The 17535-nt window shown below is 42.1% G+C and overlaps 1 protein-coding gene across 1 annotated transcript in view; it reads left to right on the top strand.

Moving 5' to 3' along the window:
* The first annotated feature begins 2882 nt into the window (after window positions 1-2882).
* Window positions 2883-17535, top strand: part of LOC146189498 (cytochrome P450 3A6-like) — a 29121-nt gene continuing 14468 nt past the window's right edge. Inside the window, exons 1-6 of the mRNA XM_084603271.1 lie at window positions 2883-3008; window positions 4739-4976; window positions 6791-6921; window positions 10642-10729; window positions 14012-14075; window positions 16277-16385. Of these exons, the coding sequence (XP_084459397.1) occupies window positions 2904-3008; window positions 4739-4976; window positions 6791-6921; window positions 10642-10729; window positions 14012-14075; window positions 16277-16385 (735 nt within the window). The 5' untranslated portion in view covers window positions 2883-2903. The remainder of the gene's footprint in view (window positions 3009-4738; window positions 4977-6790; window positions 6922-10641; window positions 10730-14011; window positions 14076-16276; window positions 16386-17535) is intronic.

The following is a 17535-nucleotide window of genomic DNA, read 5'->3' on the forward strand; positions in this document are numbered from 1 at the left end:
TCTCTTAATGTTACCCCTACCATTTTTCGTTCCATAGCCCTCTGGGTTGTCCTCAACTTAAGTAGAACTCTCTTGGTTAGTCTCCACGTTTCAGCCCCATAGGTGAGTACAGGCAAGATGCAACTGTTGTATACTTTCATCTTGGGCGATACCGGTAAGCTACTAGTCATAATCTGCGAGTGCTTGCCAAATGCGCTCCATCCCAATCTGGGTCTAAAGACCCAACTGGGTCTAAAGACACGAACAACTACAGCACACACGGAACTGTGGTTTAAAGCGGTACTTTTGCATTTTATGTGTCAGCCTTGATATCTTGCGTGCTGGGTTTTCATGTTTGGAAGAGTGGAGACCATAGTTGCCGCTTCAAACGATCACGACTTCTTAAGCATTGGAGCTTGAACTTTGTCCCAGAAAAAGCGATGATCACGGCACTGAATAAACAGCCGTAAAGGAGGAAAAAATGAACACTGGCGGACAGGCATACAACTGGGTCTAAAGACGCGAACAACTACAGCACACAGGGAACTGTGGTTTAAAGCGGTACTTCTGCATTTTATGTGTCAGCCTTGATATCTTGCGTGCTGGGATTTCATGTTTGGAAGTGTGGAGACCACAGTTGCCGCTTTAAACCGTAACGACGTCATAAGCACTGAAGCTTGCTGCCTACTTTCAACTCTTGCAGGTAATGTTCTGAACGTCCATGCACACTTGTGCATGAAAAACACTTAATTATGCGAAGTTTCACACCGCTGGAAATTTTGTCTGCACCGGCTAGTTGTTCATAGGCTACTACCACGGACGAAAATTACGCGGAACTCGGAGCTCTGGCACAAACCTTCAAAGAACAATGCGGGACAAAACTTCACAGCCGGCAAACAGAGCAGCAAGAACGTTATTTTGCTAATATCTAAATCTAAGTTGTATGCACACATTTCAGGAGGCATTGCGATGACCGTGGGCTCGGCAGGATCATATGTAGAGCAGGAAAGAGAGCAAAAGCGGAGAAACACGGGATGTATTATACATTACGAGCGCTGTGCGTTTTTTTCGCACTGGAGCCTGTCGCTTTGTAGGGTGCACTTTTCCCCGTTTATTTATTTTTTGTTTCATTCTGTAATAATTTTCTTTTTTGCCGGGTAGGGGTATACCGTCGCTGTTACTCAGGCCTTGCTTGAAACCAGAGATTAATCCAGGTGTGAATAGTTTAGTGACAATCACCGTGTAAGAGCGCCTTTATGAAAACATGCGAAATTTGATATTATAGCCTATATTATTTATTTTTCAATTGCACTTATTTCGTCGGTGGGTGGTGCCTCTAATGTGGTTTTATAAGCAGCGCCGATCATGGTCGCTTAAGGTAGACTCCTATTTAAACTCTCGAATATAGAAACCACCTTCGCTTTCGATTCATGTGCGCAATGACTTCCAAGAAAACCCAGCGTTGTGGGACAATGTTTCTTATTTGCACCATCTGCCCTGGACTCTAGTTTCTAGACTTTTGACAATTCACAAAATAATACTGGGTCAGATGCGATCCCTGCGCGCACTTTTACATACTTCTCCCAGTTGTATGGGGGATAGCCGTGGCAAACCCAGCGTCAAAAGCAAATCCCAGCGTTTTCTCCAATGACGCCAGCGATACAGCCAGCGTATTCTAGTCACAGATCCAGGGGATATAGCAGATCGCCAGCGCCCAGCAAACACCTGTGTGAAAAACATAGATTTTGCATTAGGAGACACTGGAAGACATTGGGTTTGCAATAAGGAAGCTTCGCTATCACCAAGCTGAGTGCAGGCACTGATACGCTGCACCGCTGAGTGTGGTTTAATTTTCAGGTATCACAGTGTTAAATATCATTGTGCTCTTACTACCATCAAGTATGAACGATATTTCTCACGCCATTTCACGTACATATTGTTCGCTTCATTGTGCGCTGCTTCTTTGACATGATTAAATAGGACGTGTTCAGAAAGAGTAAAAAATTTAGCGTCGGCCGTTTCTTGTACAAGAAGGGGTGAACTGCCTAGCCGAAATTATGTCGTTATTTACATTGTTGCTAAGAATGATAACATAGAAATCTATAGAAAAGTGCGCTTAAATGCTGTCGTTTTTTATACTTTGTAAAATTACTGTCTGTGCCTCTGTTAGGTACGCTCAGAAAATAGGCACATTCTGGTGTAGCCACTTATTCTGTTAATCCATTTTGTTTCAAACTTCGGTATAATGATGGAAACATTATGAGGATTCCTTGATTGAGAGTTATGCAAGTATTTGTTGCAAACGAGAAATTTCTATAAAAGACTAACCTTCTTTTGTCAAAAGTGCTTAAAGCAGTAGAGGTTCAGCTGCACAAATTGGCTTCGCTTGGTTATGGAATTTTAGCATCCCCATGTGATTGAGACTAGAGGTACGATGAGACTGGGGCTCGAGGTACTTTTGGACACCCGAGAGTTCTTAAAGTGCGATGAAATTGCGCAGAGTATGGGTGCCCTGCGTTTCTACCCCGTCGTTAGGATTGGGAGTAAAACACGGACACCCAGATGATTAGCGGAGCGTTCTAGCCCCTGAATCGTCGTGTCATTGCCCATGCTTAAGTGAGCTGTGCCCTAAAGAAAGATGATTCTGCACAGGTCAGTATTCGTATTTGAAGGCACAGTGTACTCAAAGCAGCAACCACAAACTCTTAATGGGGGATGGGGGCGTTAGCGAAAAGTAGGCGTTAGCCTTTCGTCCCGATTTTTTTTGGTTGCCTTGCACTCGTGTCTAGGCTCGTGTCGTGTCTAGTTGGTCGAGAATGTCATGCCTTTAAAACGACATTCTGGCCTTTATAGAGCGGCTGTTAACCTCATGATACAAAACCTGCACAAATGTTTTTTCTCAGCATAATTTGAACATCTACGAGATGGACGACTACTTCGCGAAGTACGTCCTCTTCTCCAAAGGCTCGGTCTGGAAGACGTGTCGGACCTGCATGACACAATTCTTCACCCCGTCCAAGCTAAAAGCGGTAAGCGCAAAAACATCACCCCAAATTAATTTATCATTCCACCCCTCTAGGCATTGCACTTCCCCTTTCAGCCTTCTCTCGCCCTCCATACTCAGATATGCACGCGCCTTATACATGTGTACTACAACCTTTTTGAAAAAGGATGGTAGGTGATTATTACAGACACATATTAAACATTTTTATACCTTACAAGAGGGCAAAAGAGTGATCGAGTGACCCTGGGCCAACATCTTACGGGGAAAACCGCAAGGCAGGTGTAAGGCACGGTGGTTAACTATCAGGGACGCCCGGTTGGCGACCATGCGCTATGTAGAATGGAAGAGAGGCATATATAAGAGAAAAATAAAATAGAAAAATGCCGTCTGAAACCGAAAACTGTTGTAGCAGAGTCCTGTGTACAGTGTGGGTTGATGCGCGCGGCGGCCTCAACCAAACACAGCATATGTTTTCCAACATCAAGCAAATGGCACTTGTGTAATGAAGGATGTTCCAGGATGAAGCAGTGCTGCTCTGCTCATAGGTTGTTAGCCCTGTGACTGCGTTCAATTTTAATGGTGCGGAAAGGTTTAGTGTGCAGCTCAGCACAAATTCGCTGACAATGAATGGAACTGGCGCCAATTGTTTAGCTGCATGCCCTGGCTATCACAATGCTTTGTTACATTTAATAGCAACATTGCCCTTAGTATGCTCATGAACATGTCATGATGGCTTCTTGGCTGTGTACATACGTCTTTCCGAAATGTGCCATCTGCATATCGAGGTTGAAAGGACTCTCCCTTGTCGAGCATATAAACTCTCTCCTCCCGGCTTGATCTTTACCTTTTTCACACGTCGTTGTAGTTCAGATACTTCAGATACCTTGCGGTTTATTCGTTACATCACACCGGTGTCCCACAGGTAGGTGGCGCTTATAGGAATGAGTATCTGCCTATCAACTTCTATAGGGGTGAGTATCTGCGCTCTGCTGGAGATACGCGTTGCGTGCCCCGATTAACCAGGCTATGTCGAGAAAAGCTTTTTCGAGCAATGCCATCAGCCATGGGTATGCCTCCAAGGGTTCAAAATGTAGAGTCATGCCTTTCGCTCTTCAGGCGGCGGACGAGTACACTTTTGAAATATCCAGAATAGCAATTTGCGATCCCTCTGAGCATTTTATGTTAACCTTGGTTTACAGAATTTTAGCCTCACCTTGAATATATAAATGAAGCTGATTAACAATCTCTTGAGCAGAGCGAGGAGAATGCCTCGTTAGCGAGCTTTGCTTGAGCTCTGGAAATTTGTCCGCCTGTATGGCACTAGCATGACGAGTACAGAGATTCATTTACGATTCTTAAGAATAGCAGCGCAGCGAAGACAGCACAAGCAGCGAAAGCGATAAAAATAAGTTATTTTGGCATTGCTTTGGGGTGGAGCCCCCAGCGTATTGCTGTTGCCCAATGATCATTAGGTCATGCCTAAAATGTAAGTTTTTTTTTTACTTGTTGGAATTGAATCGGTTTCTTTTATGGCGTATTCCGTTGCTCTTTTATCATACGAGATAATCTCTTGCATTCTCATTTGCAACATCCGACAGGGCCCGCAATATGGCTAAAAAAAAAAAAGCCCTTTAGATTGTTATTTAAGTTTGAGAAGCCTCTTGCATTATACTACAACATATTGAAAATTGTTTTACAAGGCCCGATTATGATTTTAGGACGCGCGCCTGTGCTAACTCGCTGCTCCAACTCCAGGTGCTGCCCTCTTTACTGCACGCTCAGCAGGAGTTCATCGAAATCTTGGGCCAACACGCAGACAGAGGTGGCGAGACGGAAATAAACAGCCTGTGCGAGCGCTTCACTTTTGATGTCATCGGCAAGGCTGCGTACGGAATCGACACGAATGTGCAAAGGAAACCGGAGAATCCGTTGTTCAAGAGCGCCCTTGCCGTTGTCCCGTCCCTGAATGTGGGATTTGTCTACGACCTTGGCCGTGAGCAAACTCTGAGGTTTATCACACGCTGGATAACGAATTTAGCTATTTTTTAAGGAGCTATTTATCGCATCCTGTAAAGGTTTGCTCAATAAAAGGCGGCACTATGTACAAATACACTGACAAGAAGGGAACACTTCTTGTCCGTCTCTTTCCGCAGTACTCCCTTTTATTACACATGACTGACCAACTTGCCGAGCAACGGAAGATCTTAAACGGTAAAGTTTTAACTCTCGATGGAAAAAATCAATATCAGCAGTATTAATATTGTTCCCCTGTGTTTACTGTCGATAAACTTGTTTTTGAAATTGCTGGATAGAAAAAAAAGAGATAATAATTCCGATATCAAATTGTCACTAATAGTCAGTTCATATTTTTGTGCTAAAATAGGCGAAATAAATAAACTCGGCCCCGTTGCGGAAGTTACGAATATCGTAAAATCTATATTTCCGCTCCAAGCTCTAGCTCTTTTCTGGTTTGGGTAACGTCTCGAGCCATTTTCCTAGTTTGTGGATATTTTGAAGCAGTTTGTCATCTGAAGCCGTGGTGGTTCTGAATGAATTTGGTCCATGCAGTTTTTCTTTTTTGCATGGTTCATTTTAAGGTGACAGCAATTCTTGGCTCATGGAGAATAATCTCGTGTGCGTGAGGACTTCTGGTGAGATCTGTTCTTTCGAGATCTGCCTGATGGCTGTGCTGAAGTGTTGACTCATTCCATTCTCGTGGCTAGACTGAGCAAGAAAGCGCCAGAAAAGCAGTTGTTAAACCCTGCAAAGAGCATTAAGTGCACGTTAAAGAACCCCAGGCGGTTCAAATTTCTGGAGCCGTCGACAACGACGCTTCTAGCTTCAATGTGTAACGGGCACGTTATTTACCCTAAACACAGAGACTAAAGCTTCTGGAGTGACCCACTACAGTCTCCCGGCTCAGGGCCAGTGGGACGGTGAATGACCTCCAAACCCAGGCGGTTTAAATTTCCGGAACCCTCCACTACAACGCTTCTCGGTTTAGGATCAAGCTGGCACGTGAATGACCATAAAACTTAGGTGGCTGAAATTTACAGAGCATTGCACTACCGCGTCTCTCGGCTCAAAGTCCAGCGCGCAGGTGAATCACCTTTGGAATCACAGCTCTAAGATGGGAGCTCATGGTCTAAAATTTCTTCAGTGTCAGTAAACTGTCTTCCGCTGCTTAGAAGCAGCTGTGCCGAATGTTGAGTCCGTAACCTCAACATTGAACTTAAAGGCTTACGTATGGCTTCCAGCGGCTGTAGCGACCCAAAGTTAAACAGTAGTGGCAATGAAGAAGCTTTAGCTTGTGACTATAATAAAGAAACATTGGCACCGCTCCAGTGAGGTATATGCAACACGAGCAGAGCTTCATTTCATTTATTCGCTTTCACCCATTGCATGCCATGTGCTCACAAAACGCGGGGAACGTCACTAGGTTTGGGTTGCAATCACATCTGAAACATGTACGTACATCCGGAGACAGAGAACTGACCGAACATTTCTCTTGTTTTGAAACTCAACATGAAGTATGAGTTTACCATCAGCGATATCCAACAAAAGCGGCGATTCTAAAGGGCTTACCCAGTTCCTTTGATTGATTCCCTGGCCAATAAACACACACGATTTAAGCGCACATGTAAGAAAATACTGTGTCGGCTCCTAGCCCTAGGTGCTGGAACGACTTTTTAATAGGCATCGAAAATTTTTTTCAGTTACCACACGGAACATGGGTGCTAAGTATATCCTTGTGGTAATTAACATTATGCACTTAAGCCCGTTAATAGGAACAATTTACATTTTCAGAATGTCTTTACCACTGGTCCTGGTTGCTGAAGGCACCTGTGCAGCTGATGAAGTATATATTCAGCAATCCTCTCAGCGAACTCACCAGACAAGTAGAAGACGTAATTGAGCACCGGAGAAAGAATCCAAAGGTATGGGGCCTAATACACTGTTCTCGCACGTTAAGCGGTGGAAAATTGCGATATCAAGAAATTATTACAAAAAAAACCTACTGCATTGTCTTTACAGCTTAAATCGTAGAGCAAAGAACGCAATTAAAACAAAACCAGGAACATTTCACTAAAAAAGCACCGCTTTTGTATTCAGTGGGGTTTGCATTGAGAATGCATTGTGATGCATGTGTACGCACCTATAAATGACAAGCCAGCCAGTAAGGTACAAAGAACAAAGTACAGCAGTGGAAGTATTCGATATGATATGCCGCTTTCGAAGAAGAATGAAGAGTTGTAAATCGAGTAATAAATTTTGTACAGTACAGTGGAAGATGAAGCTGAACCCTTCGTTGTATCGCAGCCGCTTTGACTGTCTGTTAGGATTCTAATTGTAATGCAAATCAGTGAAGCTACCGCCATAAATATATGTACAGATTGACTGGCTATCGGTAATCTGTAGAAACTAGCGTCTAAAAAGTCGATATTTATTTCACTTCTTCCCTTTGCTTTCTCGAGGATAGCGTTCTAAAGCCCAAGCGTTGATGAGCTCGTACTGCCGAATATTACGGGGTGTCCGGCATCAGTCAAAAATAGATTCGATTCGAAATTCTCAAAATGATGTAGAGAAATCAGGTAAGGGTAAAAATGACGTCAAGCTTTGAGATGGTCTCTCAGCAAAAGGTTTACTAAGGGAAACATAATAAATTAAGAAAACGGTGCAATTTCATCTGCTGGGATCGAACTTAGACCATTCGCGTGCCGAGCGTGCACGCAAGACATTAACCTCTCTTCACCCCCACCTCATTACTTCCATTACGCTGCATTAGAAGGATTCACTGAGAGGTGAGAACAATACTGCAGCGCCTTCCCTTTAAAAATAATATTAAAAGACTCAGAGGTTAGTAGAAGCGTCTTAGAAGAGGACTTAACAAATTTGTTAGGATGCGTACGTTAACGTAGTAGCATGTGCGTGCATGATTAGTGCACTGACAGCAATTAAAAGAGAAGAGAGGAAAAGAAGGCGTTGTCGCGTTTCTCTTTTCAGACGAAGCCTAAACGACTGTCATCCTTTTCAATTTCCTCTCCTCTTTTTTTTTCTTCCATCTGTTCTTTTTCCTCTCTTGGCTTGGCTTGCCTCGACTTGGTGCTGATCAGTGTCGTAAATTACAACGAGTTTCCGTTATAATGTGGGTTGGGTTAGCTCTCCAGTTACAGCTCTAGGCAAAAAAAGATAACAAATTGTGGGTTCGCTTGAGCTCAGACGTTATGTTTATGACGCGATAGATACAATGACTGGCTCCGCATGGAGATCATCGTTTATATAAATGCACTCTACGACTTGCCTGGTGATAATCTCTTGATTTGTGCCTAATGTCTCTCGAATATACTCATTAGCATAAAACAAAGCTACTGCAATGCGCGAAATGCTCACCTGGCACAATGTAAAGCCCTTCTGAGGCAAACCGTGAGAATGCATGCTTGCGTAGTCTAGGAGTATCGTGTCTGATTCGGCATCAAAGATTCCCGAGCTCTATTACTATTCCTCCTCCTATCTCCAAAGAAGTCAGTCGGAGTTGGCTGCTTCTATCAACACGGCCATGTCGTATATGTGATCTCGTGACGTCACAGGCCCGGCCGACCAATAGGTGCCCGGTCATGTCAGTTGAAAATTTACACCTCTCACAAGCATGCTCGGAATAATTTGTTCACAACGCCTGGAACGCCAATGCCGGGCTTTCTAGATAACTGGACCTTTACCATTGTCACATTTTGACTACCCTACACAAAGCAACACGAAATAACTTTACGCAATAGCTCCAAAGAAAGAAATTACAGGAAGCGTTGCGATCCATTGCGAAATTTCATATGACCGTGGAGTCAGATCTTTCTTGCATCTTTGGTAAATGCGGTATCTCGCATTTTCTTGTAATATACTTTATTAACGGTAGTTAATAGTATCAGGTATAATAAGACTGTCGCAAATATACACCGTTTACGCTAGATAACACTCCTCACAGTTACCTTGGGCAATTTTGGTTTTGTTCGTTAGCTCTAAATGGTTTATTCCACCCTTTAGCTTAGCGATGTCTGAAGACACAAGGCTCGTCCAACAGCGATTTTCTTTACGCAAGCTCGAGTCTGTTGCGCCTGTGTGATGTCACGTGACTACATGTCACGGCCAAAACGGCAGCAGCTGCCAACTTACGCAAAATGTTTGAGCTTCGAATTGATTCCACCAAACACTTTGATCCTTAGTCAGAAACGTCACTCCTCGTTCATGCAGGCACGTTTGCACGGCTCGGTAACAACGGGGCTTTATCTATATCAGCGGCTGTTTCTCACAATGTGGACGATTACAACTCTTTATGTATGTACGAAGTGAAACGAAATTGAAAAACAGGGGGAGGGGAGCGGGGCGCACAAGCTTAGCCTTCGCAGTAGACGCGAGAGCGCTTTTAAAGCCACCTGTTACTCCGCGAATTTTCTTCCTAATTGCACAGCTGTTCATTAGAATACATTCGTACGGGACAGCATAGATTACAGGCGCACATCGATGGGTGAATGGAAGTTCAGAGTGTCCCCTTTGAAACGAGTGGTGATTTGTTGTCAGCATGCCGAACCTTTCTTTGTATGCTTGCTAATGTGAACAACTTTTCAACGACTTCAATTTTAGACCCGGTATGTTTTAAATACCGTTATTTAATTCTGATCTAACACCCTCACGCTCACGACCTGCAGCCGGTCGTTCTCCCACTCCTATAGCCCTGCTTTTACTCACCAATTATCCAAATGCCTTTTGCTAATCCTCTACCGCAGATGCACGTCTCCTTGTAATCACTAAACACCAGGGCATATTACTTGCGCGCCATTTGTTCGGCGCGAACGCAGCACGATCGTGGCTTTTTTTATGGAAGCTGCATGCTGGCGCCGATTTTCGCTTTACTACCATGGAGAACAGCGGCGACACCGACGTTTCTGAGACATGCGACACTTAACTCTTTTCGGTTAAAGCTGAGTTGATAGAGTACCTAGCTCGTTTCTTATTAAACGACGCTAGAACCAGGCTGTCTGCAGCATGGAGATATGAAAAGCAACAAGTGGCTTGAAGAAATCACTAAGCCATAGGCTTGCAATTGTAGTTTGGGGAAATCGCTTGCTTTTTTTTTTTTTTGCTTTTTGCTGTATCCAGCAGGTTTGTTGGAAGGACAGATACTACGTCGCAATAAATTTCCTGTTTTTTTCATACCCTACGGGTGTTCTGGGACCCGCCGAAGCATTCATCTATGTAAATGTATTTCAGGAAAATAATTCACCAAGCGCATAACCATGGTGTATTTCGCGCTTAAGGAACAGCTACGGTTTTTCGCGATACCATGCCTCTCGCGGAAAAATGCTTCGGTTATCTCAGAAGTGCAATAACTGAAGGATTGATAAATTATCCGCTAAATGCTGCTGAATATTTTGAGCGTCATGTCTGAAACGGGGGGATACGTGATACTCCGAGCTTTGAGCTTTGTGAATACATTCTAAACAATCCATTAAAGTGGTTTATAGTTTCTTGGCGTGTACCGTTCTGACTTCTAGGCTATATCACATTTCCTTTTTGATAATTATGTCAGGAACAAATCAATAGAAAAGAATGCATATTTAATGGTTGCAAAACATGACTCCGTAAATGTGGATTGTTTTGTTTTGCAGGTCAGTCTACCTGACATGGCACAGATTCTTCTGGACGGATTGGCGAGCAAGGACGATTCCCACACCAAACCGGAGAAAAGCGGCAAGAGTTTAGGTGTGACACAAATTGTGATTTGTTAGGTTAGGAGCGTGCTGAAGCGACAGTGAGGCTTTGAAGGAAGTAGCAGCGAAGGGCTGTAGAATACTTGTACAGCAAGGGTTGTTTTCATTCCCTGAAGTCACTCAGCTGTGTGGGATGTATATATATATATATATATATATATATATATATATATATATATATATATATATATATATATATATATATATATATATATATATATGGCTTCAATCTCTATAGTAAACCAGCCTGCAACTTAACCAGAAGATAGATGATAAATGTGCAGATAGGTCGCACGATCCCAGCCTGAACTCTGCACAAGTACGGTTCCGTCACAGTCATAATAGAAAACCACATGCGTTTTCTCCTGCCCCGTGTTTCTTAGGTTAGGTTACGACAAAGACGATTGCTAAGGCTGTTCGGCAGTAAAGGCTGTAAACGCTTAACATAAAAACGTAGCACGCGCACAAAATTAAGGCAGTGTAACCCCAAGAATCCAAACACAAGCATATCAAAGTGCGTTTCTGTTAACTAATGACATCAACTATCGGACGAGATATATCTCGTTTAGCAAATTACTTACAGCCATGAACAATGTTCAGCACAAAAAAAAAAAATATATCTTTTAACTTGTATTAAACGAAATGCACTTTGCTACCGAGTGGCTATGGAGCTCCGACTTTTACTGTGTTTACCATTTGTATGGCCGCCGAGCTTTATGGATTTGGTTCAGCACATATTGGAATTATTTCAATCTTGCTTGTTTTTGCGCAAATGTGGCAAGAGATTGGGCCTTGTTTTCTGTTGTTTGTATTTTTATAGGATTGACTATTTTGTACCGCCACATTTATTTGTAGTTTTTATCTTTCTTACTGTTTAGCGGGAGCTTTTGGTCCTCCTGGACAGTGGGGGAGGGGGATCTGGTGTTAAGTGTGCAGAGTGCGGGCGCCTAGCTTGCTTTCCGGTACCGCCGGAAGAATTCTCAGGTAATTGTCTCTCTCGCTGTTCAGACTACCATGAATACTGCTAAAGCTAATGGGAAAGCTTGACCACGCCTATAAAAATAGTGAATATGGAACAGCTGCTCTCTCTCTGCCGTCTATCACTCCTGGCAATAACTGTATCTAGGGTTGAGTATAATAAAGTGAACTAGTCAGTGCCGAGAAGAAACGCTTGTAATACGAAAAAGAAGAAAAATTCTTAGCAACTTCCAGAATTCAGTCATTGAATCTTTGAGCTTTGCGATGCTCTCTCGTGCTCTCAACCAAAAAACCGTCAGAACGATCGTAAAAACCATTTGAATATTTACACAGTTCTCGGTTTTGACAAGACGAATGCACGCTGCGAGTAAATGTGGTCTGCTAAATTGGTAGCTGACATCAAACTGCTCATGACGACAATACAAAAAAAAAAGAAGCCGAGTGGTATCATAATTGACGTAAATTATCCGAATGGGGTAGACAGATAACTGCGCAATTGTTTGCGGTAGAATTATTTAATATCTAAAGCTCCTGTATTGTTTATTTTCACTATAATATGCTGCTCTTTATTTTCCCTTCTCTTCTTTACTCTGCACATGTGGCGTGACCGTGCTTCCATGCTCATGTAGCCTTAGCCTTAGCCTATGACGATAACATAGCCTAAACTTTCACTTTCACTGCGCAAAAAAAAAAAACGGCTGAACTAGTTTTCATTCAGTTTAGACAAATTCGGAATAGTGAGGATCGTTTCTTGTAAATCCAATTTTTTTATTGCTTTCGAAAAACTTAAAGGGACAAAAAAAATGCATGTAGACAGAAACGGAGCCTTCTGGCATCGGCCCTGCTTCCGTTTGTCCTGCTTCGATATTTTGGGTGTTTTAATCATCACACGTTTTAATTCATGGTGGTTGTTTTCACTGCATAAAGGAAGACCAAGTTTCTTCAGGCAGCAACACTCGCAAATTTAAATGCTACAATAAGGCGTACGTAAACTGTAACGTCTGCAGATACAACATGGAAAGGTATGAAACTAGGCCTTCTTTACGTTAAGTGTGGGGGATAGCCCGGCAGTCATTACTTTGTCGTCAAACTTTTCATCAGTCTGATTAAATGTCTGCAGTTTACCGTATTTACACGCGCATAATTACAGCCATTCCTTATATTATATGCGCCGCCTTCACTAAGGGACTGTTGCCACGGGACATCCTTTTCACTCTTGCAGTCGGTTTTCTATTTGAATTCCTGGGCTTGAGCTGCCTTCAAGGGGCTCGCTATATAAACAAAGGGTTTAAGCAGTGCCACTAAAACACTGCTAGCCTAGAATGACAGCCACCAGAGTTAGCCTATAGTGGTCAAGCAAGCAACTGACCCCGGACTTTTAAGGAAGGTTGTACACACCAGGGGTCACCAGAAGATAAACTTCATCATTTATTCTAACTACTATTCTTCTTTCCCGTAGGTGCTGATCGTGACAAGCGAATTTTGTACTCGGCTGGCCGTGAACATTTCTTTGCCTAGATGTTGCTTATGAGAGGTGAAATTTCAGCCGAATACAAATTTATTTATTTATTTAGGTGTGGAAATGTGCAGACTTCGACACCATGGAGTGGAAAGTGAAATGTGTACTTTAGTTTTTATTATTATTCAGTTCATTCCTACGAGTTCGGCAGCGGGACCAAATGTACACCACTATGACGCATATGAATATATGTAACTATGACGCTACAGCGGTATTTGACCATCTCCATACAGGCGTATCCCTTAGCATACAGTCATAAGGCCGAACTTACATGGAATACCACATGGCATACTTATATCTCCTCTGGTTTTCCGAAGGCGTACAAGCGCGCCTTGTGTGGCCTAGTCAGTAGAGTGCCAGGCTCGGAACCTATGGATCTTGGCTTCTAAAACCTGAAATTCATCAAATTGTCCTTTAAGCACAATCACTGCCTTTATAAGTGAGTTGATTATTGCGGCGTACATTATTTTCTATTACATGCTCCGCGAATATGGGGAGCATGCTGCTTCAGTCCGTGTGAAAAGCAAAAAAACTAAATCTCTTTCTATTTTTCGTGCTATGCCAAAAGGCAATGCTATCTCTTTAAATGCATTCTCAACCGGACTAGAGGTTACTGTTCTGTACGTGTCAGTGTTGAACATAGTGGTGTGGGAGGGTTGTAGTCGGAAAGACTATGCTAATAAATGTGAGGTTTGATATGTGGAAGGATGCAATAGTGTTTTCTGCGGGTTAATAAAGCTAGGTTATTGTTTGTATCTTTTTTATGTTCAGACAAGATGCCCGAGGAGATTATGACTCTTCTTGCTCCAAACTGCATGGCCATTTTTCTCGGAGGGTAAGCAATTTTTTAATCAGCAGAGTAGTGTGGAAGTAAAAAAAAATTTGTCTTATAATTTCACTCTGTCTCCATTGATAGGACAACCCATTTTAATGAAGAAAAAGCTCTTTCATCTGGTCGAAGCATTTAGGAGGTAGTAATTGGATATATTTGACGTAGATGCGTAGCAAGCATAGGCAGTTTTCGCAATTAACTACGGCGCATTTAGAAGAGATCACTACGGCAAGCCAGCTGCACAGCCATATTCCCAAACGAGGTTTGAACAGTGTCTAGAGTTTCGATGTCACAGGTCGAAACTATTTGAGATGAAACTTGTTTTGTGCCGCATTTTGTTTTCTTCCGCGATGCATCTTCGGTTGAACAACCATATTTAACACAGAAGGAGCTGTCCTACTGCAATGTACATAAAATAAAAATAAATAAATATAAATGTGTTTTCAGTGACCCTTAGAACAGAAATATTCTCGAGTGAACCGCCTCCGCTGCGCCTAACAAAACTATTCTAGAAAATAGTGTTTCTCATTTCTGCTCTATCAAGCCAAAAGTTCAACTTGAAATTTACTGCAAAGCTGTGAGAATTCAGGAAAGGTTGGTTTTCATATATTTTTGGGAATGGATTATCAGTAGAATCACATAAGAAGGGGTGAAAAAATGAATTGTTTGTTGAAAAAGTTTCACAAGTCTGATCTTCCAAGTAATTCGCTTGTATCACTAGGAATTTTACGGGACACCTTTGAACGTTTTATAATATTCTGTAGAAGGTTTTATAAAAAAATAAAGATATGAAGTGATTAATCTATATGATATCTGAAACTGAAAAGAACACGTGTTGAAGAAGCGGGGAGGGAGCTTGAACACGTTTTGAAAACATCTGCTCTTCTCGTAACGACATGCCGTGGCAACAGGAATGAAGAAAGGAGAGACTATGACGTCAGAAGCAACAGAGATACGGGACGAGCATGGCCGTGTGCCCAATGTTCTATACGTGTTTTCGCATTCACTTGAGTAGCTTCAAACGTTAATAATATAACGCATTGATTTCTATCAACCAAAATAAAGACTTGAAGAGGGCGGTATACACGTGCGAATAAATGCACCCAATGATAAGCCTGGCAGATTCGATAAACGCGTGTGGACAAAGGGCTACTTACTATAACACCGAAGGCTTAGGTATCTTCAGAGTGGCTCTGCGTACGGTAGTTTGTACATACAACGGGAATGATTCAACCCTTGTCTTCTATATAACATGGCCATAGGAACGATCAGAAGTAATTTTAGGGCTTCCATAAGCCAAACTTCATCGACAAGACCAGTAACTCAGTTACACCGTTTTTCAAAACACTGGTATCCCAAACAAAGTACCAGGAAGAAATGCACTAGCACAGAACTGATTGCGTTGCGCTTCTGAGTGTGGAACCTGTGCAGCAGTTATGAAAGAAATATTAGAATGGAGCGTTTTTAAAGAGTTCTTGAAGTGTCCAGTGTGGATAAGGAACAAGACTGAAGAAGCTCTATTTTCAAATGGGGTGGTCAGGGCCGTTAAGCAAAGAATATCTTTCAGGGCAATGCGTATTCTCGTCTTCGCTATCTTGTGCTTGGCAGCATTGGCTATTAAATACATTGGGAATATAACAAAACGCTTAGTCTCTCTTTCTTAAGTCACACCCTCAATAGGAATAACAGCTCGCTCTTACAATGTCCCCAAACTAGCGTGTCACAGGGTAATCTCAGCCATCCGATCTGAGCTAATATTTTTAACATCACTTGCCCCATTGTCCTTTGGCTAGCACCTTTCCGACTCTCTGGCTTCGCCAAAATATCTGAACCTAATACCCTGAAATAAACTTCTTGTACGTGGCATCAAAGTTAATAGCTCATTTTTATTATGTAGCTCAGTTGATATCGTAAACATACTTCCCAACTTACTTTTGCGATTGCATTTTTTTGCCACATTTTGCTTGTTCCTTATACTGTATCCTTAAACTGTAAATTTTTCGTTTGATTAGCCCTCGAGGTCATTTTCCACCGGCTGAAATTGAAGATTGAATTGTTATCACCATAGACTTCTCTCATCGCATTGTCCGGATTTTATACGACTACAATCGGCATTGGATGGAATTCGTGACCGTTATTTAGTAGGACTGAGTAACCGTTTCCAACAATTTTCTTTCTCACAAATTAGCTATTTGCAAACGCAGGTACGATACAACGAGGCTGGTAATGACATATTGGTTCTTCCTAATGGGCAAATATCAAGACATTCAGGAGAAAATGCGCAAGGAAGCCATGGAAGCGTTTGAGAAAGAGGTCAGTATTCGGCTTTGACATTTTGACGCTGCGGTTTAGCTTGTGCATTACGTGAAGCGCCGCAGTAGCTAACATGTCAAGGCCGAAGAATTGCAAAGCTGTCTTTCATTTATGCCGCGACGTAAAACAATTATTACCCTCCATTAGACGTTTTGGGAGTTTACGTTGAAACTACTTGCTCTACTTGCAACTATATATGATTATTTAATAACAAGTATGCTTCGAATAAGATGTACGTAAACTCAAAGATATTAAGGTAAACATTTCTCCTTAAGAAAGCAGGAAATTCGGTTGGTGTTTTAAACGGTTTAGGGGCGCTTTACTTAATGACATTGATAATTGTGAGGATGCAATGTTTGGCACTGGCACACAAACAACAAAACTGTAATTAATAAATAGGCATAGTAAAGGGTCAACAGCTTTTCCCTTATGATACTATGAATTGGTGAAATAGTTGCGCCATGTCAAACAAAACTGCTTATTATGCGGGGTATTTTCTACAATATTTCAGACTGTTATTAGCATCTAGAGCACTCCATCTGTAAATTCTGTTTGTTAGGTCAAAATAAATTTCGTCAAAGCAGGTACAAAGAAAGAGCAATAAAAAACTCAGTAAACGAAGCCACTTATAAATGCTTGTCTGGAACCCCAAAACGGCACCAGTGTATTGTGCACAATTATTGTTTAATTGTTCTGAGCTCGACATATTATTCGACAATAAAGAACACGTAACAATGCAAAAGGTTGGGATTTGTTCCTGTAGGTGGAATTCAGTTTCACTTCTTGATGTAGAAGCCCCAGTTTTTAATGTGATTTATGTTGAAGTTACAGCCACCAGGAGAAAGGGAGGACATTTGCAAAATAACTCTGGGCAAAGATAAACACCTAAAAATAGAATTGTCTTCAGCTTGTATGATATTACGTGCTAAAGTACATGATACGAGAGATGTCTGATAATAATTGATTTTGTGTGTGGGTATTTGTGCCCAGTTTTATCCTTCAGTCAGATTCGAAGATTGGAACGCGATCAAGAGTTATTTTCTAGTTAGCAAGTCATCGCGTTTGTCTTAAACTTGATGGAGTTCAACATTTTTGCAGTGCACAGACACTCCTTAGAAAAGAGGGGTGTCCTTTCGAGCTTTATGCCTGT

The sequence above is a fragment of the Amblyomma maculatum genome, chromosome 5, assembly GCF_055883805.1.
Source record: "Amblyomma maculatum isolate TAMU_Amacu chromosome 5, ASM5588380v1, whole genome shotgun sequence".
In the NCBI taxonomy this organism is placed as follows: Eukaryota; Metazoa; Arthropoda; class Arachnida; order Ixodida; family Ixodidae; genus Amblyomma; species Amblyomma maculatum.